At 39.5% G+C, this 25,222-nt stretch overlaps 1 protein-coding gene across 6 annotated transcripts in view; it reads left to right on the top strand.

Moving 5' to 3' along the window:
- The window catches only part of cacna2d1a (calcium channel, voltage-dependent, alpha 2/delta subunit 1a), a 114,047-nt gene that overhangs the window by 55,036 nt on the left and 33,789 nt on the right, over positions 1–25,222 (top strand). For all 6 annotated transcript variants that reach the window (XM_026146521.1, XM_026146517.1, XM_026146520.1 and 3 more), the window contains 12 exons: positions 168–203; positions 830–995; positions 8,947–9,078; positions 10,829–10,898; positions 11,636–11,686; positions 14,274–14,373; positions 21,298–21,456; positions 22,041–22,145; positions 22,242–22,320; positions 23,663–23,712; positions 23,852–23,941; positions 24,985–25,047. In XM_026146521.1, the coding sequence (XP_026002306.1) occupies positions 168–203; positions 830–995; positions 8,947–9,078; positions 10,829–10,898; positions 11,636–11,686; positions 14,274–14,373; positions 21,298–21,456; positions 22,041–22,145; positions 22,242–22,320; positions 23,663–23,712; positions 23,852–23,941; positions 24,985–25,047 (1,101 nt within the window). The remainder of the gene's footprint in view (positions 1–167; positions 204–829; positions 996–8,946; positions 9,079–10,828; positions 10,899–11,635; positions 11,687–14,273; positions 14,374–21,297; positions 21,457–22,040; positions 22,146–22,241; positions 22,321–23,662; positions 23,713–23,851; positions 23,942–24,984; positions 25,048–25,222) is intronic.

Here is a 25,222-nt window from a genome sequence, read left to right as displayed (position 1 = left end):
GGAGCAATAAGGAAACACCACACCCTTTTAAGCATGGCCATCTGTGAGGGTAATCTTGGTAAAACACCTTTAAGATTTGGACCAGCATTAGATGCTTTGTTTGTGTAAGAGTTTGTGTATTTCTTGTCATGCGTTATTGATATTTTCCTGTTTTGGTGTTTTTGCAGGTCGAGAAAATCAATTACTACAATGCCAAAGACGGCGTAAGTACAACTTGAGCAATTTGATGTGATGCCAATTCTCCAGTAAAATCCTACAAGCCATCCACATCAAGCAGCATTGTTGCATTGTTACAATGGGGAAAAACTGATTTGAGTTTTCATTGTAGCCTTTAAGAACTGTAACACTTTAAAATTTATGCAAATAAATCTCTGTTAGTACAAATTTGTGCATGCCACAAAAGCTGTTTTGTGCTTGTACTAATATTTGACTTGTGTTTATGAGACAGGGTTTTTTTTTTATGGATTAGGGCCAGTTCATGTTTAGTGCATCACGCATTTAATGCCTCTCCTGGCCTTGGACATCATTTGTCTGCTTTGATAAACAGATTTCGACATCTAATTCCTCTCCACAGCCCCAGTGGGAAACAACCACACACCCACTGCACACTAATGTCACTCTCTGTTTGACTCTCCCCTTTCTATCTACTTCTATCTAGATACTGGCATTTATCTATCACTGCATAACATTTAGCATACATTATCCATTACATGAAGATACTACACGTACTATGCAGTAATTTTACAGTGTACACACATAAAGCCAAAAATGTTTTCCATGCGATTTTAAAATATCAAATTCTGCTATTCTTCTTTATTTTCATGTGTAGCTTAGTGGGATAGAAAGCGAGTCAGATACAGAAGGGAAGAAAGATGGAAAGGAGAAGAAGAGGATCCCATACATTCCCGAGGATTTCAGTTTTGACCCAGACTTCAAACGAGACGTCTCCTACAACACAACTGCCGTCCACATCCCAACGGATATATATGAAGGGTGTAAGTTAAAAAAAACACACACGCTTTCTCTCTCTCTCTTTACCTTTCGTCACAATATGTACTATTTACAGTACTCAGGATGTGACCTCAGCCTTCCAGTGCTGTCTGCACTGTGTAGACAGTTCCACGTTAAGGCTAAACCATTCCAGTCTATATATAACCCAAATGCCATCCTCCCAGTGGTCAGCAGTCTGTAGCTCCCACTTTACCCTGGTCACCAGCTGCTCCTTTCCCTCATGTCCACGATGGCCCCACTGACCTCTCATAGAAGGTCTGTATATTGGCCTTTGGCAGGATGCTTTGTATTTGCCTGAAGCTGTTCACAGCTATTTGACCATGTTTATCAGTAATCTTTTAGTATCTTTGTCCAAGGGTCTTTATTTACTCTAATGTTCACACCATAGAATTATTAAGTGTGCCTATGCAAAAGCACACTTCTTATCATTCGTCGGATTAAAGGCCCTTTCCCATAGGACGCGGCATGCGCTGCCTAGAGCGAAGGCCCCAAATTTTGTGTTGCGCTGGCCGTTGCACTCTGCTTGTACGTCATTTTATTGTGGCCGTTCTACATGACGAATCATGGCACTATTTTTGCAAAATTTGCAAAACACTTGAATTCTTTCTTCAAAAGTGCACCAGAGGATTACCCAGGCCAATTTGAAGCCCCCAGCACAGAGTCGGAAAACAGAATGGTCGGGTCATTGATCATACTAAATTTAGCTTGCTGTAATTAAATGTAACAAGTTTAGCTATAAACTTTTTCAGAGCTATATAACTGACGTTTGATCTACTAGGACCTTACAGTGTCAAATACAAAATGGGCATCTACCGTGTGAGTATAATGACTGGACACTGGTTCACACAAATATATAGCTATAAGCATGCCTGTACGTACATGTGCATAGAAATACTTGCATTAAATGTCCTTGCTGGTAGACATGCATGCATATAGATTACCGGTATATGCGATATAGAAACTATATACTATATTAGGACATTTAGAATTAAGAGGGCAGACAACATAAAGGGAAGCTTGTAATTTGAGAAACTAACAGTGAATTAAAGGTCATAATTGCCTCACCATAATAATCTGAATGAACTCTACTATTTCAGTTCAAGCTTTAGGAAAGCTTTTCATAGTCACACTTCATCACTGACTGCAGCTTAACATATCACGTTACAGTAATGTGTCACAACTTCATTACAAACTACATTAAACTACACATGATAGTAACATTTATCAGAACATTTAACTAACTTTTTCTAATCCAGGCGTTGGTGCAGAAACATTCATTATCAATTCCAGTGATGATCTTCTCTGTGGGCCCGTGGCTAAATTCGGTGGACTTAGTCACATGACTTTAATGCCCTTATACAGCGAGTCAGTCAACATATTGGACTATAAATGTGCACAGTGACGGGCCTCTGACTGTGCAGACATTTTTGTCATAGCCAAATGGGCAAATGCACTCAGTTATTTTTACAAGCCGCAGTTATGACGATGAAAGGACAGAGAAGGGTAGGGGGCCTGCGTGGTAGGAGGGGATTGTTCTTAGTGTGATTCGTTCAACTGTTTTTTGCTTCATTACAGTATTCATGGGCGTCTGTCCTTCTGTCTATTTCTAGCGGGACCATAAAACCCTAAATTACTTTCATGTTAATGTTAGTGTGACTTGAAAGCTACTCTGCTAACTCTGCTTATTGTATTACATAATCAATGGCCCTTAAACCTGTTGAATTGTGGGCTGGTTCTCAATTGAGATAGAACTGACTCCACACTGTTGTTGTTACTAACACCAGCAAAGAACTGGTGAGGAAAAGTACAAATCTGTGAATGTTAATTTTCGTTTCTAAATTAAAAACCTGACCTAATAGACTGCGTTACCGATTGCATTTAAGGTAATATTTTCAGCGATTTTCAGTAAAATACAGCTAAAAAAAATAACTTTTACCATTATAGGAGCAGGAGATGGAGGGTGGGGTCTGGGCAGAGTCCCTGTTAGCGCAGTAATAAAGCTGTGCTAGTGCTGTTGCTTTCTATCTCCAAGGACAGGCTGCCACATTGCTGCCTCTCCTTCTGGGTAGTACTGTCAGCGTTGCTATGGCAATATCTGTGTGTCTTTGGGTGTGCGTGTGTGTGTAGGAGGAGACACACACACTTAGCCACGCCCCGATGTTCTATCTCGTTGTATGGAGGAAGGATTGGTAACTTGATTAGGGGACTTTGTCTAGACAAGGCTGGCGTCCTTGTGGCTATACTGATGCTAAAGGAGCAATGCATCATCCGACCCTTTAATTGCAGTAGACTTTCTCCACAACCGCTACATCTTCCCATCACTTCCTCTTTTTCTTTTTCCTTTCTCTTTACTTTATGCTTTAGTTCCTTTTTCATGCCTTTGTGTGTACCTTCTTAGCTCTGTTTTTTTCTGTCTTCCTCAGTACTTTGCTCTCATTCCCTTCACCCCACCCTCTATCACTCTATCCTCTCTTCCCCATCCCTCGCTCTATTATATTAGGCATATTAATAGTGTGCTGTGAGGAGACAAATGCGCTACCGTCTTTCTCCTCTGCATTAGTCTTACTGATTGGTATCCATTCCACCCACTGCTCCAATGTGGGTGGTCAGACTGGGATTCATTATCATGTTTACGTGTGTGTGTGTGTGCATGCTTACCAGAAAAGGCTAGGTTTGTATGTGTGTGTGTGTGTGTGTGTGTGTGTGTGTGTGTGTGTGTGTGTGTGTGTGTGTCGTAAGGAGAAAGAGAGGAAGAAACACTTTGGGTGTGAGGGCTGTGTGCATATGTGTGTGTGTGTGTGTGTGTGTGTGTGTGTGTGTGTGTGTCGTAAGGAGAAAGAGAGGAAGAAACACTTTGGGTGTGAGGGCTGTGTGCATATGTGTGTGTGTCACATCATATGCACCTACTCTACTGTATATGGATCATGTGTATGCATGTCTCCTCTCTCATTAAGCAGACTGGCATGAATGCGATGAGAAGAGATGAGAAGAGAGCATTGCGGCCTTGGCAGGAGATCCGAGGCTCGTCTGATGCCCGTTTCCATCAACACTGTGTGGCACCTGTCAGCCCCAGACACACAAACTCTCTGACATGCTGGGATACTGTGACACCGTGTTTGCGTGTGTATGTGTTATAGTTACAGCCCCTTTGGAAAAGCTCACAGCACATGAACTGATTTTCTTTTCTTTTTGCACTCTTGTGCCACTTGATGCACGTCCTAATTTATTTACGATGCTGGCAGCCAAACTTTGAGGTATCTTCATTTTCATCTCTGTCTATCTCTGTGTGCGTATCCTTCCTTTATCTTTCTTCCCATCTCACAGTCATTACATTAGTGCAGCTTTAAATTGTGTCCTTGCGACAAGTTGGATGCCTTCCTGTGATTTTTTTTTTTAATCAGCTGATAGGAGCATACCTTTTGGATTCTCCCCCAAATGAGTAGCCAAACTGAGAAAGTTTCTTTCTTTTAATCCCATTTCACCTTTTCTTGAAAACTCCTAAGAAAACAAGGAGACAGACATTGGTGTGTGGGGGTTTCTTTCTTCACAATCTCAAAATGTTTTTCCTGCAGATTCCATCTTTCTTGTATCTGTGGTCCCAGGTCAGGTTATGCTTATACATAAATGTAATGTGTACAGAGAGTAATTTTACTTAGTATTTACTCAAGTGTGTTATCCATCTGGTCCACAAACCACCATCTTTTTCAAAACTCATCCACTGGATTCGAAGTGAGACTTATGCACAGTCATTTTCTTTTTTTGTCTCTTTCTTTGATCACGTCATCTGATTGCAATGGCAAGGACAAGATGGAGATAGTCTGGCCAGTTCTTTGATTCAAGCATCACAGCTAAATAGATTAGAATGGAGTAGGTTTATCAACACAATCAGCAGGATCTTTACAAATCATATGGAGTGGCTGTGGCGTCGCAGCTCAGAGATGGTACACAAGAGCAGCAAATAACCAGTAAAACCAGTTGTTAAAGTAGGGTTACTTACTGCTAAAGTAAAGCACTGTGACAAAACAGGATAACAAAAATCATTGGAAACAGTCATGTGACAACGTGTGCAGTCCGGTTACAAAGTATGCACAACCTGATTGAAATGCTGTGGTGGGACCTAAAGATAGTTGTGCATAAATTAATGTCTGCAAATGTCAGTGTTTAAAAAGAGTGGGACAAAATTCCTCAACATCAATGTGAGAGATGGATGGAAGCCATACAGAAAATGATTGCTTGAAAGTTATTGGTGCTTGAAGGGGTTCTACAAGCTATTAAATCATGGGGTGTTCTTAATTTTTCACAGGGCTGAAAGAGCCTTGTGAAAGCTTTCTTCTTTACATGCCAAACCAAGAGAATGAAACCAGCTTACTACATAAATGACAAAAAAAACGCCAGTAAACCAAAACAGTTAAACTTCCTGCCCAAATCAGACCACAGAGGAACACCTCTATTTCTAGTTTGGTTTAACAACTAAGTGTGAGCCTGTGTGTAGTGTGGCCGGTAAGGCTACATGGAACTAAATCAGAGATAATGGCAGAGTGGAAAACAAATCAGATTATGGTTTACAAACATTTCTCTTAGTAGTAGAGAGCTCTTAATGACAAGAAGCATAGGAGGAGAAAACTGCTCACATTAGACTGATGGAGCACGACATCCATGCTCCATTTAATTGAGGCAGCAACAGGGTGGAGCCACTGATTAGCAGGATTGGTCATTGGAGAGGTACAATCAGTGAAGTCAGAAAAGTCAGGGCCAGTGTGTGCTTCTTTAATATTAACTGTACATTGTTCAGTTGTTCTGTGTAGTTTCTTCTTCAATATTGTTATATTATCAAGAAAAATACATCCTGGGTTTTGTACCCAGAGTTTTCTGTTTTGAATAGAGTTTTGTGTTTGATGTTTCCTATTTAACTTTGTAGTTTTCAGTCTAAGTATTACCTTTGCTTTGGTTAGGTTGTGTTTTCATTTTGATTGGTATTCATAGTTTTCTTTGTTAGTTATCCACAAGTTTTTCCTATCCTCCTAGGTTCCCCTTGCCTCGTCTGTGTTTCTGTTATGTTTTCCGTGTTTGTCCAGTTTCATCCTTGGTCTGTGTACTCTGGTTCATGTGTTTTAGTCTCAGTGTCAGTTTCTTGTTTTATTTTGACAACCGCTTGTCTTGTGTGCTGTGCTCAGTTTTGCTTCCCCCCTCTTGCTCGTTAATTGAATCTCTTCACTTGCACCTGTCCCCCAGCTCATGTGTGCATTTAAGTCCTCTATCGCCCTCTGTTCCCTGTCATGTCGTTCTCTTATCCCCTCTAGCTGGGTGAGCCGTCTGTTTGGAGTCTGTCTGCCTTCTGTTTAAGTAATCTTGAGTAGCTGCATTTGTTTATCTGATGACCTGTAAACTCAGCAGTGAAGCTGCTTTCTAGCTTAGTCCTGCTCCCGAGTCCTGCATTTCGGGTCCGATCCTGCTTTGCCTCGCACAGCGATGATGCCAATGATGTGTGAATTGCTGCAAAAGGGATGCGTTTGTGCTTATGTCACAATCAGTTGTGAGTGGCAGGGACTGGAGGGCCCCCTTCTGATATGATGATTGCAGGTTCTCACCACATCAGTCCCCAATGTGTAATTACTTTGAAACACATAGGCAGTTTGAGCCACCAGCTAGCTGATGACAGGGGAACACTGCAGGGCATCGCTTGGCATTGCACCTTGTCGCTTTCTCTGTTCGTCCTGAAGCCAACACCCTCACTCATCAGTCTATGCCAGAATCCTGCTTGATGTGTTATTGGAGGCATCTACCCACCACAAAGTGAATACTTTCAATTATCTTTTCCATAATCAGTTCCCATAACTTCTCTGGACCAAGAATCATTAATTTTTTTTTATCTCCCACTCTCTCACACTTTTTATCTCCCATGTTTGAATTTGAATCGTGTGATTTATGAGGCTGCCATGGTTGTTGTCAAAGCATCCTTTCTGAATTAATTATTATCTGATCGGTCAGTAATTAATTATCTACAACAAGGACTGGTAGTTTTTTCCAGTGTAGCAAAAGTCTGGTGGCATACAAATAAGTCCCATACCAATTTCTGAGCTCAGAGCGCTTTTATTATGCATTTTATAAAGTTTTCACTGGATCAAATTGTATATAATCAAGAGAGCTAAACAGGAGAGAGGAGTTTATATCATAATACAGTTCTTGTGAATGGCAGTGGATGCAAACACACCACAGGATAGCAAATCTCAGTATCTCCACCTGACTAATAGAGCTTTCCAGAGTTTGCATTTTTGCTTTGATGCTTCTCATTTCTTCCTCTGACCCTTTTGACCTCAAGCCTTCTGTTGACACGTCAGCACTGAGATGGATCTGTTTACTGTAATTTGTTCCAGTCTATAGCTGAGATTAAAGGACACAGCCCTGCAATACTACAGTGTTGTTGCTAAGGGCTTGTCAGTGGTGCCTAATCTGCCCATGTGGGTTGTGTGAGCTCAATTGTTTGCGATATGTGTGTCTGCATCCATATTCCTAGAGGAGACTATAATGAGTTTGTCAATTGTATAAGATGCAGCTAGGGAAAAAAACATGCGTAGTGAGCGAGGAGCTGCTCTCTTTGTGAGGGATTCATTTTGTCATTATGTATTGACATTCGCACAGATCATGTATCCTGTGGCAGTGAATTGAATGAAATAATAAAGATGCTCTTTCCCTGTTATTCCAGTGTACAGTATGAGCAGCGTGAGGGCATAACAGTGCGTCTTATCCTGAGACTTCTTGTTAGTCGTAGTGGAGAAACCAGCAGGAGTAATCCATTAAGGGCCACTTATCACTGGGACACACACATTACACTATAGTACCAAAGTACCCCAAACTCCCTCTTTGTGGTACAAAGAATTACAGGGCTGAGTAAAACAGGCTTTTGTGAGGAAGGCAAGGAGTTCTAGATTTTTTTATACATATAGAAATATATGTAATTGGAAAGTGGCTCATAGACTGCCAGCAACTGCAGGCAGGTTGAAGAGAGTCAAATAGAGCACCTTATATAAGATTTGCTATAAGATCCTCCGAGTTCGTCTTTGCCTGCTTCAACTGACATTATTATGTGTCTTTATGTGAGTTTGTGTATGTCCTGATTTGACTCCATAAAAGCTGAAAATGCTCATTTAGTTTAGAATTAAGTTTCAGAGTTACAGGTACATCACTCTAACCTTTCTTACATTTTAGCAGACAGCCTAACTGTTAACACGACTGCCTCAGCAAAGCCTTTATCTCCTGGCTGCCCCCTTTTTTATGTTGGTGTTTTTTTCCTCTTTTAATTCAGTTGCTCTTAGAACAATCTCACTTTGTTGGAGGCATCTGCATAGGCCACACAAGTATGAGTCATTTCAACAAGTAGCCTACGCTTCCAGGAAGACTGTGATTTCTTTGTATCTAAAAACATTGTCTGGGATTTAAGCCAGCGTGAGCTTCTGTAGACCAACAGGTAAACAAAACAATGCATGTCCAGTCAGTGAGTACCTGGAAGATTTTTTTCTTATTCCAGAAATACCAAATTGAATCATACTTTCCTTTTTTTACCTTCATGTCTCTCCTGTCTTTGTTTACCTCTTTTTTTGCTCCCCCGCTATAGAAAATGTTTTTAGAGCAAAAAACTAAAATATAAATCTCACTGAAGAAGCCAGACATCACTTTGAACATCAGTGAGGAAGCTTCCTCTTTGCCGTCAGTGTCAGTAGACTAATACTGCCAAATCCAAGTGTGTGTGTGTGTGTGTGTATATCTGACTTTCAAGTGAGGTTTTTTTTCCAGAATTGCTTTTTTTGAGAGTAAATACTTTCTGAAACATCTTGACATTTTGTGCTTGTGTGATTTTTATGATTTTATACTTTTGCACAAGTATGACTCATTTCATCTTTATTTCTATGTGTTTGTCCATGTGTGTGTGTTTTTCAGCTACCATCATTCTGAATGAGTTAAACTGGACAGAAGCCTTGGAGGATGTTTTCCGGAAGAACAAAGAGGAAGATCCCTCTCTCCTCTGGCAAGTGTTTGGCTCTGCCACAGGACTGGCTCGTTACTTCCCAGGTAAGCAGCCCAGCTTGCAATGGGGCTTAGACCTGCAACTATGTGACTATTTGGTGGTGAGTCAAAGGAACACAAAATTTCCACTAAAGGGAAATCATCTTACAGTCAAATGCATGCAAATCTGGCACAACTCGGGATGGGAAATAGGCAAAGTAGTCATTAAATAATTGTTGTAAAACATATGCACTTGCAAGTGTTTCTTCTCTTTTTTTATACTTTACATAGGAAATTCCTGGTTCCTGTAAAAATAAATAGTGGCATTTTAAATGTCAAATTAACAGTTGCAAACAATAGTTGCAAAAAATGTATAAAAGTACAACCTTTTATGTCTTTTATTTTATGTACACTGGGCATTTATATACCGTACAATACTTGAGTATAGGAAGTGTTGTTGTCGTCATTTCTCCTGAAACTACTAGGACTCATGGGTTACAATTAATGCCCCTTCCTGCAAATAAAGGAACACAAAGACTGTTTAGTTTTGACAGAGCCTGCTGTAACAGATCAGTGTGCTATCTCAACAGAGATCTTACAGGACGAATTAGGCATTTGCATAAGTTGACAGACTAGAAAAGACCGTGGTTTTAATCAGTAGGAAACAGGACAAATTATCCACTAATGGCAGACTGGACTGATGCTTTTCTCAGTTGAAGTAGACATGATGCTAAGATCACACCACAAACACAACCTGCAATACTGAAAAAAGTGATAAAAAAACTCAAGGGTAACAGCTTTTGAAATCTCTACAACTTGCTAAAATGTTTGTTCATGCCTCCACTGTAAGAAAAACAACAAAAAGGTATTAATAGAAAAACAACATGAAGGAAACCACTGCTAACCAAACAGAAATATTGCAATATATCTCAATTTTTCAAATTACATGTAGTTTAGTCATAATTGTGACTTCAATTAATAGCAGTCCATATTCTCAATTCAGAAATTCTGGTAATGTTAATAAGTTCACAGTTTTTGTAAAAGCACAGATTGATTTTGAATCATTCAAATCCTCTTTTGTAGTCTAAGGAAGAGTTTATCATTAGGGAATCCATAGCAAAAGACAGAGTCACACAAGGACCAAGCACCAGGAGCATAAAACATACCAATATTATAAGACTTTGCTGTTTTATCACAGTAAGACTCCTCTGGCAATGTCACAGTGACAAGACTTGAGGAAGTCTTACATTTTCGATTGTGTACAATACTAAAAAGAAGATGCACTGTAAAGACAAAAGTAATGGGCAACACCTTTTGATTGTTGAATTCAGGAGTTTTCACCCTAACCCTTTACATTCACCCATCAACATTATTAAATTTTCCAGGTACATCCATGACCACAGGTGTATTCTCTGCTTTCTCAGTAAATGCATTTTCAAATCTACTCTGGCATTAGCATCAGCCCAAAAATTGTGCACCACAAGCTTAATGGCATGAGTGTCCATAGGCGTCAGGTCCTGCAGGTGTAATGTGACTCAGTGCTTTTGTCCATATAGTGTATATATGTTTTAGTACTCAGTTTTACAGGTTTAGCTAAAGCGGTTTTGAAGTTTTTAAGAGTGACAGACAAGTTGTCTGCTAAAGGCTCTGAAGACATGTGTTTTAAAGTGTGCCCCTTGAGGCAAAGTTTAAAATGGAATGTAATTTTATAGGTAAGAAAGTCCTATTAAGCGAAAATGTCAGTTATCGGTGTAAATGTACTTTTTTAAGGTCTAAATCTAAATAACCATGTTTTTTCCTTTTGTCAAAATTTCAGCATCCCCATGGATGGACCTAAGCAAATCCCAGAATAAGATCGACCTCTACGATGTGCGCAGACGACCATGGTAGGTGCATCTACTCAGTGTGGTGAGGTTTTTGTGCCTTACTGTCATCGAGCTTCCATATTTATCTGGTGTTTTTGAGCAGTTGTCATGTGAAACATTTATTATAATAACTGTATTTGCATGTTTCATTACACGGTTTGTCATAAGAGCATCTGCATGCACGCATAGTTTAAAACAATCACATTCACATCTGTTGCCAAAAGCAAAACTAATTTAAACAAACACATCAGAGGACTATGATGATTAAGCCACTGCAGATCAAAGGGTAGCAATACAAAAGCTTAATTAGTTGCCTGAAAATTATTAAAATCTGGCTGGAAGCCACCAGTACACTTTTAAACATGTTATTAAATTTCATTAGCTTCAGACAGCCTGTTAGCATCTGAGCACTCTAACAAAGACAACCAACTGTTTGCTTATTAAAGAAATGAGAGCAGACATGTCATTAACTATTACAAAGTTCAGATTGATTTGAAATGCAAAGCAATTGATGTAAGTTAGTAAGTTTTTGCTTTCTTGCTCACAAAAGGTGAATGTGAGAAGATTTCAAATGTACAACCTCAAAACTAATATGTGCCTCTGTCTTTGTGCTTTGCATTTTAAAAATAGCCTTTCTGCATTACAGTTACTGACTGTTCCTTTGTGCATGTGTGTTTTTCCACTTCTTTGTGCACATATATATCTGTATGTGCTTAGTAGCCACAACCTATGTATGTGTGTCTGCTATTACTCACCAGGTACATCCAGGGGGCGGCCTCACCCAAGGACATGCTGATCCTGGTGGATGCGTGAGTGACGACCTTATGATTCATCCATTACAGTCAGCTTTTATTTTCTTTGGTGTGCCAGAAGGCCCTGATGCTAACCCTCTGACTGGCCTCATCCCGCTGGGCGCTGCTGCGATGTACTCGCATGTGACAATGACAAAGAAAGAGCAGCCAGTGAACTGAGCAACCTCGATGTTCACAGTCCAGTTATTTTCTCCTGAGATTTATGCTTTAAAGTTTCCATATTACAGAACTACATAGGATTTTCCAGGAACACACATGTTATGTTTTTGATTTCCCAATTCAAGGTAATCCTCTATTGCGTAACTTTAAAAAATATATATATTATTGTTATTGTTTTTTTTCTGCATTATCGATTCTCCATTTTCATTACCTTAAAACAAATGCGTAGCACTATCAAGATTGTGTAATTGTGTTACTGCTTCTGATGCCAAAGTGATATTATCCACTCAGGTGAATGTTCATTATTAGAGACGGTCATAATCCTGCTCTAGGGCTAAATAACTGCAAAATATGATGAATGAAGAACTGAACTAAATTTGTACACTTGCAACTCTTAACACAGCTCTGGTAATTGGCACATATAAGATTAATGAGGCTCATTAAAAGCTGTCATCACTATGCTTTATTGAAAACCACATTAAATGAACGCCACCTTGATTTTTCCAGTTCTGTCCTCCTTTAGTCTGTTGCTTAGAAGAAGCAGTTTTATTATTTGCTTATACATTATAGGCTCCATTTTTGTTTTGGGAAGAGATGTTGGACATTGCTGACACAGATATTTTGTTATTCATTTTATCCTAATGTTCACAGCAATTAAAAACGTAAACAAAGTGTAAGTTATTTAAGTTCTGTTGACTTACAGAGTGCGAAAATTATTTATTGTGATATGACTCAAGGATTTCAAATGCACTTTATTTAATGTCACACAAACATAAAGTCACATTGTTTGACATCTCTGCTTAGTGCTGACAGGTGGTAGTAAAGTTAAAAAAATGTTATCAGGTTTGTCATCAAAGATATTCATATTTGTGAAACCTTGCGACTTCTCAGCTGCCTGGTGCACGTAAGATTATTGTGAAAGGAATAGAGGTTCATTAAAAGAGTCTTTCAAGGCAAGGCAAGTTTATTTATATATCACAATTCAGCAACAAGGTGATTCAAAGTGCTTTACAAAGACATTAAAAAACAAAAACAATAAAAAGCATGATTTAAAATTGATTTTAAAAAAAGTAGATAAAATCAGAACAGTAGATAAAATCAGTAGTTAAAATATAAGTTTTGAAATTTAAGCTTAAAAGTGTGGATTTGGTGCTTTATTCAAATGCAGCTGAGAATAGGTGAGTCTTCAACCTGGATTTAAATAAACTGAGTGTTTCAGCTGATCTGAGGCTTTCTGGGAGTTTGTTCCAGATATGAGGAGCATAAAAACTGAATGCAGCTTCTCCGTGTCTGGTTCTGACTCTGGGAACTGATTGATAAAAGACCGGATCCAGATGACCTGAGGGATCTGGAAGGTTCATACTGGGTCAGGAGGTCACTGATGTATTTTGGTCCTAAACCATTCAGAGTTTTATAGACCAGCATCGGAACTTTAAAGTCTATCCTCTGACGGACAGGCAGCCAGTATAAAGACCTCAGAGCTGGACTGATGTGGTCCACTTTTTTGGTCTTAGTGAGGACTCGAGCAGCAGAGTTCTGAATGAGCTGTAGTTGTCTGACTGATTTTTTTAGGTAGACCTGTAAAGATGCTGTTACAGTAATCAAGCCTACTAAAGATGAATGCATGGACTAGTTTTTCCAGGTCCTGTTGAGACATCAGATCTTTTATCCTTGAAATATTCTTGAGGTTATAGTAAGCTGACTTTGTTATTGTCTTAATGTGTTTTTCTAAGTTTAGGTCTGCATCCATCACTACACCCAGATTTCTCGCCTGGTTTGTGGTTTTTAGATGTATAGATTGAAGTTCTCTAGTGACCTGTAATCGTTTTTCTTTGGCATCAAAGACTATTACCTCAGTTTTGTTTTTGTTTAGCTGGAGAAAATTGTGGCACAACCAGTCATTAATTTCCTCAATGCATTTACCAAGAGCCTGTACAGGGCCTCGGTCTCCTGGTGACATTGTGATATATATTTGTGTGTCATCTGCATAGCTGTGATAGTTTATTTTGTTGTTCTTTATAATCTGTGCCAGTGGGAGCATGTAAATGTTAAACAGAAGGGGTCCCAAGATGGAACCTTGGGGAACTCCACATGTGATACTTGTCTGCTCAGATGTGAAGTTACCTATTGATACAAAGTATTTCCTGTTCTCTAAGTATGTTTTGAACCAGTTTAGTACAGTTCCTGAAAGACCTGCCCAGTTCTCCCGTCGTTTGAGTAATATGTTGTGGTCAACTGTATCAAATGCTGCACTGAGATCCAGCAAAACTAAGACTGACATTTTTCCACTGTCTGGAAACATGAAGTTATGTTAAAAGAACATTTTACTGCCCCTTTTACAAAATAGAAGATGAATTTCTAATACTTGATTATTCTGATAGATATCGTAACTAAGACAAAGTTTGTTTCCGTTTTTGATCTTCAGGAGCGGCAGCGTGTCGGGGCTCACGCTCAAACTCATCAAAATATCTGTCAGCAAGATGCTGGAGACCCTCTCGGATGATGACTTTGTGAACGTGGTTTCTGTGAGTACTCACACAGCTAATGCTTTGATCTCATCATCTGTCTGTTCAGAATGAATGAATGAATGAATGAATTTCCAGGCAAGCGCGGTGATGAATCTGAATGCGGACTTCTTGTTAATGCGGTGGCTTGGCTGTTTAAGCAGCCTTGGCCTGGATCGAGTCATTGGTCTAAACATGGCAGCGGCCTTTCTAGTAATTTCATGGACGACACATGGATAGATCTTCATTGTGGCTGCATTCGTGCGTGGATGCATGCATGCTTGTAAGCTCATTTATCTGACACATATGGTGTGTGTATGTGTGTATATTTATTTAGTATTTTATATGTGACAACACAAAACACAGCTTGGGCGAGCCGCAAAAGGCCACAGGATAAGTTTGATGAATCAAAGTATGCTTTTTTTTCTTTTCTTTTTTATTTCACTTTGAATCAGAGGCATGTAGTGGAAATTGCCCGACTGCCCAATTGAAATACGGTAGGACTCTCAGGCATCAAAGCTTTACTGCCATGGGGATAGGGGAAATATTCATCCATCATCATTTAGAGCTCCATCGCCTGGTCAGTTAAAGCTTTTCTTCCTCCTACAGATATTACTTGTGGAAAGAAAAATAACACAGTTGAAAAGGGTTATACTAATAATGTCCCCCAGCTGAAAGAATTTGAGTAGTCCCAAAGAGATATTGGAGACAATTATATTAGCTGTGATAAGGGCTTAAATGCAAACACCCTAACTTCATTTGGACCCTTTGTGGCAGGGCTACTTAAAGGCAACCCTCAAACGCAGTTTTTGTCTGTCCCTTGGTGTATGTAGTGAGCTAATATCTTTTGTGATGTAGAGGAATGCGCTCTAGAGACATCTCTCTGTAGATCTTTTTGTGTGAAGGAGAAAATATCCAAAATCAAATCCAAAGAAAGTAACTAGAAAATTGCAAAAGATTGTTTCAGCCAGAAAGCATTTGAGCCATGTTTTTCTCAAGCATCGGTCTTTCACACAAACAGTGGAACTCTATTAGTCTGTTGTTGTATAAATGGCATAAATCCAGATGCAGAATTATAAAGTTAGTATATAAGTTGTGAAGTGTCAGACTGTGTCTCAGTATCTGAGCCTGGCTTATTGTAACTCCGACTGTAACAGTTTGTTATTCAGATAGAAGTGATTACTGTAGGTGTCAAAGGTGGGACCTACCTGTGCTGTTTATGATGATGATTCATTAAAGATAACAGAGCTTGACCAGAGAATTTCTTTATTTAACTCTGAGTGATCGATAACCCATTTCTATGCCTGTGTGGGGACAGCTAAAACACAGCTTGTGTTTAGCTTTGGCAAGATTTTGTCCTGATAGGGCCCAGATAGCTTTCAGCTGGACTAAGCAAACCAGAGACTGGATGTAATGTAAGCTTCTTCCTTACAAGTCCATGCATTAAGAGGTACGCAGGTACTTAGTTTCACATCACATACTTAAGTTTGAATGTGTTCTATGTTCAGCGTGGACATAAATCACCTGGGTTTATAAGAGTAGCATTTATACTACAGATTGGTTGCCTGGGATCAAGCATCTCTGCTGCAGTCGAATGAATTGCTCCACTTGCTTAGGCACAGAAGTCTTCTGGTCCTGTCTAAAATCTCCTTTATCCGCATTGTTATCTTTGCCTTTCCTTCACATTCTTCTAACAGTAGGAAATACCCATTATGTTTCAGTTTTCTTTCCATATTAAACATTAATTACATTTTCTTCCACTTCCCCTAATAAACCAGCGGTTTCAGCTGAACATTTGGTTTGGGGCTGTCATATCAGCTAAGTAGAAAGGCCCTTGAAGTTAATGAAATAAGGCTCAAGTGTAATAGGTATATTGATCAAATCCAGCGAAGTTTGTAAACTGTAGACTGCATTTTGAAGCTTAAAAATTTGATACAGTGGGGCAAAAAAGTATTTAGTCAGCCACCGATTGTGCAAGTTCCCCCACCTAAAATGATGACAGAGGTCAGTAATTTTCACCAGAGGTACACTTCAACTGTGAGAGACAGAATGTGAAAAAAAAATCCATGAATCCACATGGTAGGATTTGTAAAGAATTTATTCGTAAATCAGGGTGGAAAATAAGTATTTGGTCAGTAACAAAAATACAACTCAATACTTTGTAACATAACCTTTGTTGGCAATAACAGAGGTCAAACGTTTACTATAGGTCTTTACCAGGTTTGCACACACAGTAGCTGGTATTTTGGCCCATTCCTCCATGCAGATCTTCTCGAGAGCAGTGATGTTTTGGGGCTGTCGCCGAGCAACAAGGACTTTCAACTCCCGCCACAGATTTTCTATGGGGTTGAGGTCTGGAGACTGGCTAGGCCACTCCAGGACTTTCAAATGCTTCTTACGGAGCCACTCCTTTGTTGCCCGGGCGGTGTGTTTTGGATCATTGTCATGTTGGAAGACCCAGCCTCGTTTCATCTTCAAAGTTCTCACTGATGGAAGGAGGTTTTGGCTCAAAATCTCACGATACATGGCCCCATGCATTCTGTCCTTAACACGGATCAGTCGTCCTGTCCCCTTGGCAGAAAAACAGCCCCATAGCATGATGTTTCCACCCCCCATGCTTCACAGTAGGTATGGTGTTCTTGGGATGCAACTCAGTATTCGTCTTCCTCCAAACACGACGAGTTGAGTTTATACCAAAAAGTTCTACTTTGGTTTCATCTGACCACATGACATTCTCCCAATCCTCTGCTGTATCATCCATGTGCTCTCTGGCAAACTTCAGACGGGCCTGGACATGCACTGGCTTCAGCAGCGGAACACGTCTGGCACTGCGGGATTTGATTCCCTGCCGTTGTAGTGTGTTACTGATGGTGACCTTTGTTACTTTGGTCCCAGCTCTCTGCAGGTCATTCACCAGGTCCCCCCGTGTGGTTCTGGGATCTTTGCTCACCGTTCTCATGATCATTTTGACCCCACGGGATGAGATCTTCCGTGGAGCCCCAGATCGAGGGAGATTATCAGTGGTCTTGTATGTCTTCCATTTTCTGCTGATTGCTCCCACAGTTGATTTTTTCACACCAAGCTGCTTGCCTATTGTAGATTCACTCTTCCCAGTCTGGTGCAGGTCTACAATACTTTTCCTGGTGTCCTTCGAAAGCTCTTTGGTCTTGGCCATGGTGGAGTTTGGAGTCTGACTGTTTGAGGCTGTGGACAGGTGTCTTTTATACAGATGATGAGTTCAAACAGGTGCCATTCATACAGGTAACGAGTGGGGGACAGAAAAGCTTCTTACAGAAGACGTTACAGGTCTGTGAGAGCCAGAGATTTTCCTTGTTTGAGGTGACCAAATACTTATTTTCCACCCTAATTTACGAATAAATTCTTTACAAATCCTACCATGTGGATTCATGGATTTTTTTTTCACATTCTGTCTCTCACAGTTGACGTGTACCTCTGGTGCAAATTACTGACCTCTGTCATCATTTTAAGTGGGGGAACTTGCACAATCGGTGGCTGACTAAATACTTTTTTGCCCCACTGTATGTGCAAGTCTAATCGATTTTTCAAGTTGGCTTTCCCAGAATGTTGCCATGGCGACCAAGGGTGTTGCCTCACATCACACACCTTTCTGACCAAATTCTATATGGCTGACAGCTAGTTGCCATCTAACCATTTATAATGGAACATGTATGCCTTATACTTGGACTCTCTTATTTCATATAGTTCATAATTTTCTAGTAGATTAACGGAAAGCTTTCTTGAAAGGAGAAAGTATTTTTTTTAAATAACTGGAAGGAAAGTGGAACCAAACCAGCAAACCAAAGGCTTCTCAGTTATTTTAGAGTTGAAAATTCCTGTTAATTCAATAAGTAACAATCTTAAAATGCATCCATCCATCTGTTTGGTATGCTGTATGTGCTTTATCTGTCAGTCACTAGTTTAACATTATCTTTATTCTGTATGTATTTAATTTGTTGTTTCTACTTAATGCCATGTAAAAAGGAGATTTTGCAAAGGAGTCTTGTGACAAACTAGATATACCCTTACTGCTTCCTTAGGCTTTAAGAGGTTAAGTAGCAGCCATGAGCCACTAATCAAATGCTCTTGAATAATTGATCTGCAAGTGTAACCACCTCAATAAAAGCAGATCTTTCAGCAGTTTGTCTTTTGGACAGATAAGAATTAAGTGGAGCTGTTTGGCTATAATGTATGGCAAAAAACAAACAAGCATGGTGATGGAGGGGTGATGATTTGGGATTCGTTTGCAGCCACAGGACTTGGACATCTTAATGTCTAGGACTCAACCATGACCTCCCTTGTATACCAAAGTATTCAAAGCTGGATCATGCAACAGGATAATAATTCTTTCCACAGCAGCACAAAAAAATTATGAATCAAGTCAATATGAGTGAAGCTGTTCCAATGCCCCAATCAAAGCCCAGACCTCAACCTGACTGAAGTGCTGTGGTGGGGCCTTAGGAGAGCTGTACATAACCTAATGCCATCAAACCTCTGTCAACTGAAACAAGATTGTAAAAAAGTTGAAATTTTCTTATGTTCAATTACAAGTTTATTTCTTTATTTTCAAGGTATCAAGGCTGGTGGCTTTTTATTGCTGTTTCTATGATATTTTCAGGTCTTTATTATTAGTTAGATGAAGGAAGTTTGTACATGTGCATGTGTGTAGGCATGTGTCTTTGAGGATGAATGTCTTGGCAGCATATGCCCTGAAACTTCTGCCAACATGTTGAATATTTGGAAACAGATACTGCAAGCTGCAAGCCTCGAGTGTTCTAAAAGCATAACAGAATTTGTCATTTGCCTGGTTTTTGTTCCGTTTTGTCTCAGATTGAAATGTTTCTACGTAAATAGAATTATTATTTCCATTATTTCCATGTTGTTCAAGCCTGTTTTCTGCTAGAGAGAGAGTGGTGAGAAAAAGTGTTTGCCCCCTTGCTGATTTCCAGTTTTTTTTGTATGTTTGTCAATCTTAAATGTTTCAGATCATCAGACAAATTTAAATATTAGACAAAGATAGCATAAGTAAACACAAAGTGCCGTTTCTTAATTTATTATTAAGGGCGAAGAAAATCCAAACTTACATGGCCCTGTGTGAAAAAGTGATTGCCCCCTAAACCTAATAACTGGTTGGACAACCCTTAGCAGCAACAACTGCAATCAAGCATTCGCAATGACTAGCGATGAGTCTTTTGGAGCACTGTGAAGGAATTTTGTCCCACTCATCATTGCCACATTAGTAGACAGCAGTAGTTTTGGTACACAGCAGAATTCATGGTTCCAATGACGACAGCATGTCTTCCAGGTCCTGAGGCAAAACGACCCCAAACCATCACACTACCACAACCATATTTTACTGTTGTTATGAAGTTCCTTTTCTGAAATGCTGTGTTACTTTTATGCCAGATATAACGGGACTCAGACCTTCCTAAAAGTTTAACTTTTGTCTCGTTAGTCCACAGAATATTTTTCCAGATGTCTTGGGAATCTTTAAGATGTTTTTTGGCAAATGTGAGACGATCCTATGCTCTTTTGGCCAGCAGTGGTTTTCACTATTTTTGGCCAGTCTCTTTCTTATTGTTGGATTATGAACTCTGACCTTAACTGAGACATGTGAAACCTGCGGCTCGTTAATGTTGTCCTGAGTTGTTTTGTGACCTCCTAGATGAGTCGTCAATGTTCTTTTGGAGTAATTTTGGTAGGCTGACCAATCCTAGGAAGGTTCACCACTGTTCCAAGTTGTCTCCATTTGTGTATAATGGCTCTCAGCGTGGTTTACTGCCTTAGAATCTGCCATAGACATTTGTAACCCTTTGCAACCCTTTCCAGACTGACAGATATCAGTGACTTTGTTTCTCAGGCGTTTCTTTAGATCGTTGCGGGATTTGTTGCTTTTTGAGCCTGCTTAACTTTTTCAGACGGGTTCTATTTAAGTGATTTCTTGATTGTTTAGTGAAACTGAACTCAGCTTTCCAAAAAATGTGGTTAATCACAGTTAATTCATGATTTAACAAGAGGGCCAATTACTTTTTCACAGAGGACAAGGCAGGTTTGGAGAACCTTTTTTCCTAATCAATGAAATCATCATTTAAAAAGCTGCATTTTATATTATATTACTCGGGTTATCTTTGTCTAATATTAAAATTTGTTTGATGATCTGAAACATATGCAAAACACTAGGTGATCAGGAAGGGGACAAACACTTTTTCATACTATTCTACTTATAGATTTACATAAAAGTGCTGAAATGACAGAAAAAGCAGAATTTATTTTGCACCTCTTTCGTATTTGCGCAAGTTTCAGTGTTTGTTTTTGTGCCAGTGTTGAACTTGATCATGATTGGAGGGGTGCACTCGAGTCCAAAACAGATGTTTGGCATTAATGAGCCATGTACCAAAGTCCGTGCTCTGTGTATGTGTGATTATATGTGTGCATGTGCACGTGGCGGGTAGGTGTGTGCATTAATTGACTGAGTTCCATCTGTTCCTCCACATTAACTATTCACCAATATTAACATGAAGATACTTCACGTGTGAATCTGTGTAAATGTAATTTAACCTTTTAATGTGATTTCTGCTTCAAGCAAATAATTCCTTCATAATAAAGCTTTTGTTGTTGTTTTGTTTTTACCTCCTTATGCCACTCGTTTCATGCCCTTACCTGCTCTCCTTCCAATTCTTCTTTTCCTATAGCTCCCTTCGGTCAGTCCAGATTTGATTAAAACTGATTTCATTTCACACAAGTGACATATGTCAGTAATTACTGTATATTGTTTCAAATGGAATCGCTTTAATCTTTTTATCCTGAATGTTGAAGCGTCTTTACATGGTTCTGCAATGAAGGGGGGGGAGCCACATATTTAATAGAAAATATGTGTAAGTGTCTTCCCTGCACTTCCCGTCATCCCTCCTTACCTTTTCCCTCCAGTTCCAAAATGTCGCCAAGAATGTGTCGTGCTTTGGGAACCTTGTGCAGGCTAATGTAAGGAACAAGAAGATACTGAAAAACGCTGTGGAGAACATCACTGCGAATCTCAGCACCAATTACACAGCTGGCTTTGAGACGGCCTTTGAACAGCTTAAACAGGTAACGTGTGTCTAGGGCAGGGGTAGGCAACTCCAGGCCTCGAGTGCCGGTGTCCTGCAGGTTTTAGATATCACCTTGGGTTAACACACCTGAATCAAATGATTAGTTCATTACCAGGGCTCTGGAGAACTTCAAGACATGTTGAGGAGGTCATTTAGCCATTTGAATCAGTTTAAACCTGCAGGACAGTGGCACTCAAGGCCTGGAGTTGGACACCCCTGGTTTAGGGTTATACTTGGTTGATGCATTGAGCTTTTTGCGTTAAATTGCATTATACACTATTGTTCCTTAAACAGTGCTCAATAATAATTGTAAGAATAATGACAGCAAACACTGTAGGACACACTAACAACTCAATCCCAGTGGGCTTCTCCTGAATACTGGGTATGTGTCGACCTCCTCTGGTTGTTTCAGATATTGCAGGTTTGATTTTATTAGTATCAGAGCTGCCGTTTAATTCCTCTTCATCTTTTTTAACAGTAGCAGCAAGTTGAATTCTTTTTTCATCGTCTTCTTTTGGCTGTATTTATTTATCCTTGGTTAAATAGTGGTTCGTTTTATTTCCATCTCCTTGTTTCCGTTAGATGAATTACTCAAGGGCCAACTGTAACAAGATTATTATGCTTTTCACTGATGGCGGTGAGGATAGAGCAGAGAAGATCTTTCAACTTGAAAACCCACAAAAAAACGTAAGCCTGTAAAAAGTCTTTTACAATGTTCAGAGTGAAATACCAGAATGAGCCTTTTAGAATATTTGATTTGATTGCTTCGTCTTTTCCTCGTAGGTGCGTGTCTTTACATTTTCAGTAGGTAAACACAACTACGACAAGGCGCCGATACAGTCAATGGCCTGCAACAATAAAGGTACATTACAGGGTCCGTTGGAGGTTTAGAGAGCTTGTGACACGTTTGTTTCATTCACCTGAATTTTCCTCTGTAGTATAAAATGTATTCTATAGGTACCATTGTAACACCTTTGTAAATAACATATTTTTATTGTAACAACAAGGTTTTAAATGCATACTCTCACTGCCCCCTTTATTAGCTACACCTGTTTAACACAAATATCTAATCAGCAAATCACATGGCAGGAAAATCAACATACTTGACATACCTATCTACCAATCGCTACATTCATAATCTGATGAATGAGCTGGAGAACAACTCTGGGTTATTTTCTTGCCCAAGGATATTTGGTATGCAGCATGGAGCAGCCAGGAATTTAACTACCAACCTTCTGATCAGCCTGGTATGTGAGTGACTGAAGGTTCCATGATGATGATCGCAGGAAGAAGGCAGGCAGAGCGACACAAGTGTGCATACAAATACAGAGCAGAAGAAACTTCTCACCTATGGCAGCCATCTCTGCAGTTTACAGACAACGATCTGAAAAAGAGAAAATATTCAGAGAGCAGCAGTTCTGTGGTTTAAAAACACAGAACTGATGTGATAGTTCACAAAATATGACAATAGAAGACTTGAACGCTGCCGAGTTTTATCAGTCTCAGTTTCTGCTGCTATTCAAATGATAGAGTCAGAATTTAAGTAACATATAAGCATGGATCCACCTTAACTTGTATCAGCTGCTAATGGTGTGGGGGATCATTTCTTGGCACACTTTGTGCCCCTTAGTATCAGCTGATCATGGTTTAAATGTCATAACTTACCTGCATATTGATGTTGATCATATCAATTACTAGTAACCAGTGTACCCATCTTCTGATGGGCGCTTCCAGCAGCTCATATAATCTCAAACTGGTTTCTTGAACACGACATTGAGCTCAGATGGCCTCCGGAATCACCACAGATCATTCAAATAAAAGGACTTTTGGGACTGGGAAGGTGGAATGGATGAGTCACATCATGGTTTTGCAGCTGACAAATCTGCAGCATCTGTGCGATGCTATCATGTCAGTCTGCCTTAAAACATTTTCCAGTTCCTTCTTCAACCCATGCCACAAACATTTAAGGCAGTTATGAAGGAAAAGTCCAACCCAGTACTAGTCAGTGAGGCTAATTGTAGGTAATTGCGACCAGGTGGAGACTAGATGATAAAGTGGTAAATTTTAGCGTTTACACAGCATCTGGAGTGAGGATGATTATTAACATGTTTTTTTGCTGTTCAATATCAATACGTTTTTCTTTTCTTGGGGGGGGGGTGTTCGTTTTTTGTTTATAAAATTTAAAAAATATTTTTCTTCCTTAGGTTATTACTATGAGATCCCATCTATAGGTGCCATTCGGCTAAATACTCAGGTAAATACACATTCAGTCACGTCTTTCATGTCAAAGTCCCACTTCACTTACTTAACCACTTGTGTGCTGTGCCCTCTTGTGGTAGAATGCCTCGTGTGCAGGTTCAAAAGTAATATTCTTCCCTTCATCCTCTTGGCAGGAGTACCTGGATGTTCTGGGCAGGCCTATGGTTAAAGCTAAACAAAAGGCCAAGCAGGTTCAGTGGACTAACGTCTACCTGGATGCTTTGGTATGTTAAGTGTTGTAACCAAAATGCATTGCATTACATTGAAAGAGTGTGGAAGCAGAGACTCTGTGCTTGTGTAGAGCTCTGGAATTAGAAGAAATCTGTTTTATGTCTTCTGAAGAATTTCAGATAAGTACGTTTTATTTAGTTATACTAAACATGGTGGTGTCATCCTACTCAGCCGAACTCTGCTGAAGTAGTGTTTGCGAAACATTATTTGCTAAAAAAGAAAATATAATAAAATAAAGAAGATCATGGTCGTTAAGTCATTAAGATTTACTTCCCAGTTGAAATTCAGATAAGAATACTGATAAAGTCAGCCAACTGGTTTGGATACTGTCAGTGTTTGGAACAGTATTGACCTCATGTCAGCGCTGGAAATATCTGTCTTTTATTACTGGAGACATCCTGGATTTTATCTGACATCTAGTCATTAAAGCAGTATAAAAAAAGGGATCATATAAAATGCATACAAAATTGACATACAAGTTACAAAATTGCACAAAAACAGAAAATGACGTGCAGTAAGGCATTGATATCATATGCTAAGACTGCGTTAGACACCACTAAGCATTAATCTTCTGAGAGCATCTGTTTCTGTCTCTCATATTGTGTCTGATTTTTGTGTAGGTGTAAATACAATTCCAAATTACCTTAATCTAAAATCAAATAAGCTGGGTTTCATTTGAACACCTGACACAACAGTCAATGTGGTTGTAAAGGTATGCCCCCAGACATACAGCAAACATCAGTGAGATTGGTGAGACATGCCGTTTAGCATGATTAAAGTCTACCTTGACCTACTCCTTTAATCAAAAGGGGTCACCACAGTGGGTACCTCCACATGTTTGATTTGAGAGATTTTATTTTTTATGCCGACTGCTTTTCCTGTTTACTTCTTTGGCTTATGTGTTAACCACTAGCACCAATAAATTTCCTGTATGTAAAGCATATCATGGTGTGAACCTGAGATTAGAATTATGAGATTGCTTTTGTTTACACCTGGGAGCGACTTGTGTTTAAACTGTGCCTGTTTAACCTTGCAGGAGCTTGGCCTGGTAATCACTGGAACGCTGCCTGTCTTCAACAAAACCGGCATAGGCTCAAAGGTATCCAGAACCACTGTTGGACTCCTATGTTACCATTTTTAAAAAATCACTTAAATCATTCTCGCCTGCTTTTGTTTTGTGCCTTAACTTATTCATTCTGTGTTCTTTTACATCCTTCTTTGTTGCATTTGACTCACAAAATAAATGTACTGTATGCCTGACACTTTGACCCCAT

Source organism: Astatotilapia calliptera, chromosome 17, assembly GCF_900246225.1.
Source record: "Astatotilapia calliptera chromosome 17, fAstCal1.2, whole genome shotgun sequence".
Classification (NCBI taxonomy): Eukaryota; Metazoa; Chordata; class Actinopteri; order Cichliformes; family Cichlidae; genus Astatotilapia; species Astatotilapia calliptera.
Note: the sequence above shows the minus strand (reverse complement) of the source record. Positions and strands in the feature narration are given on the sequence as shown.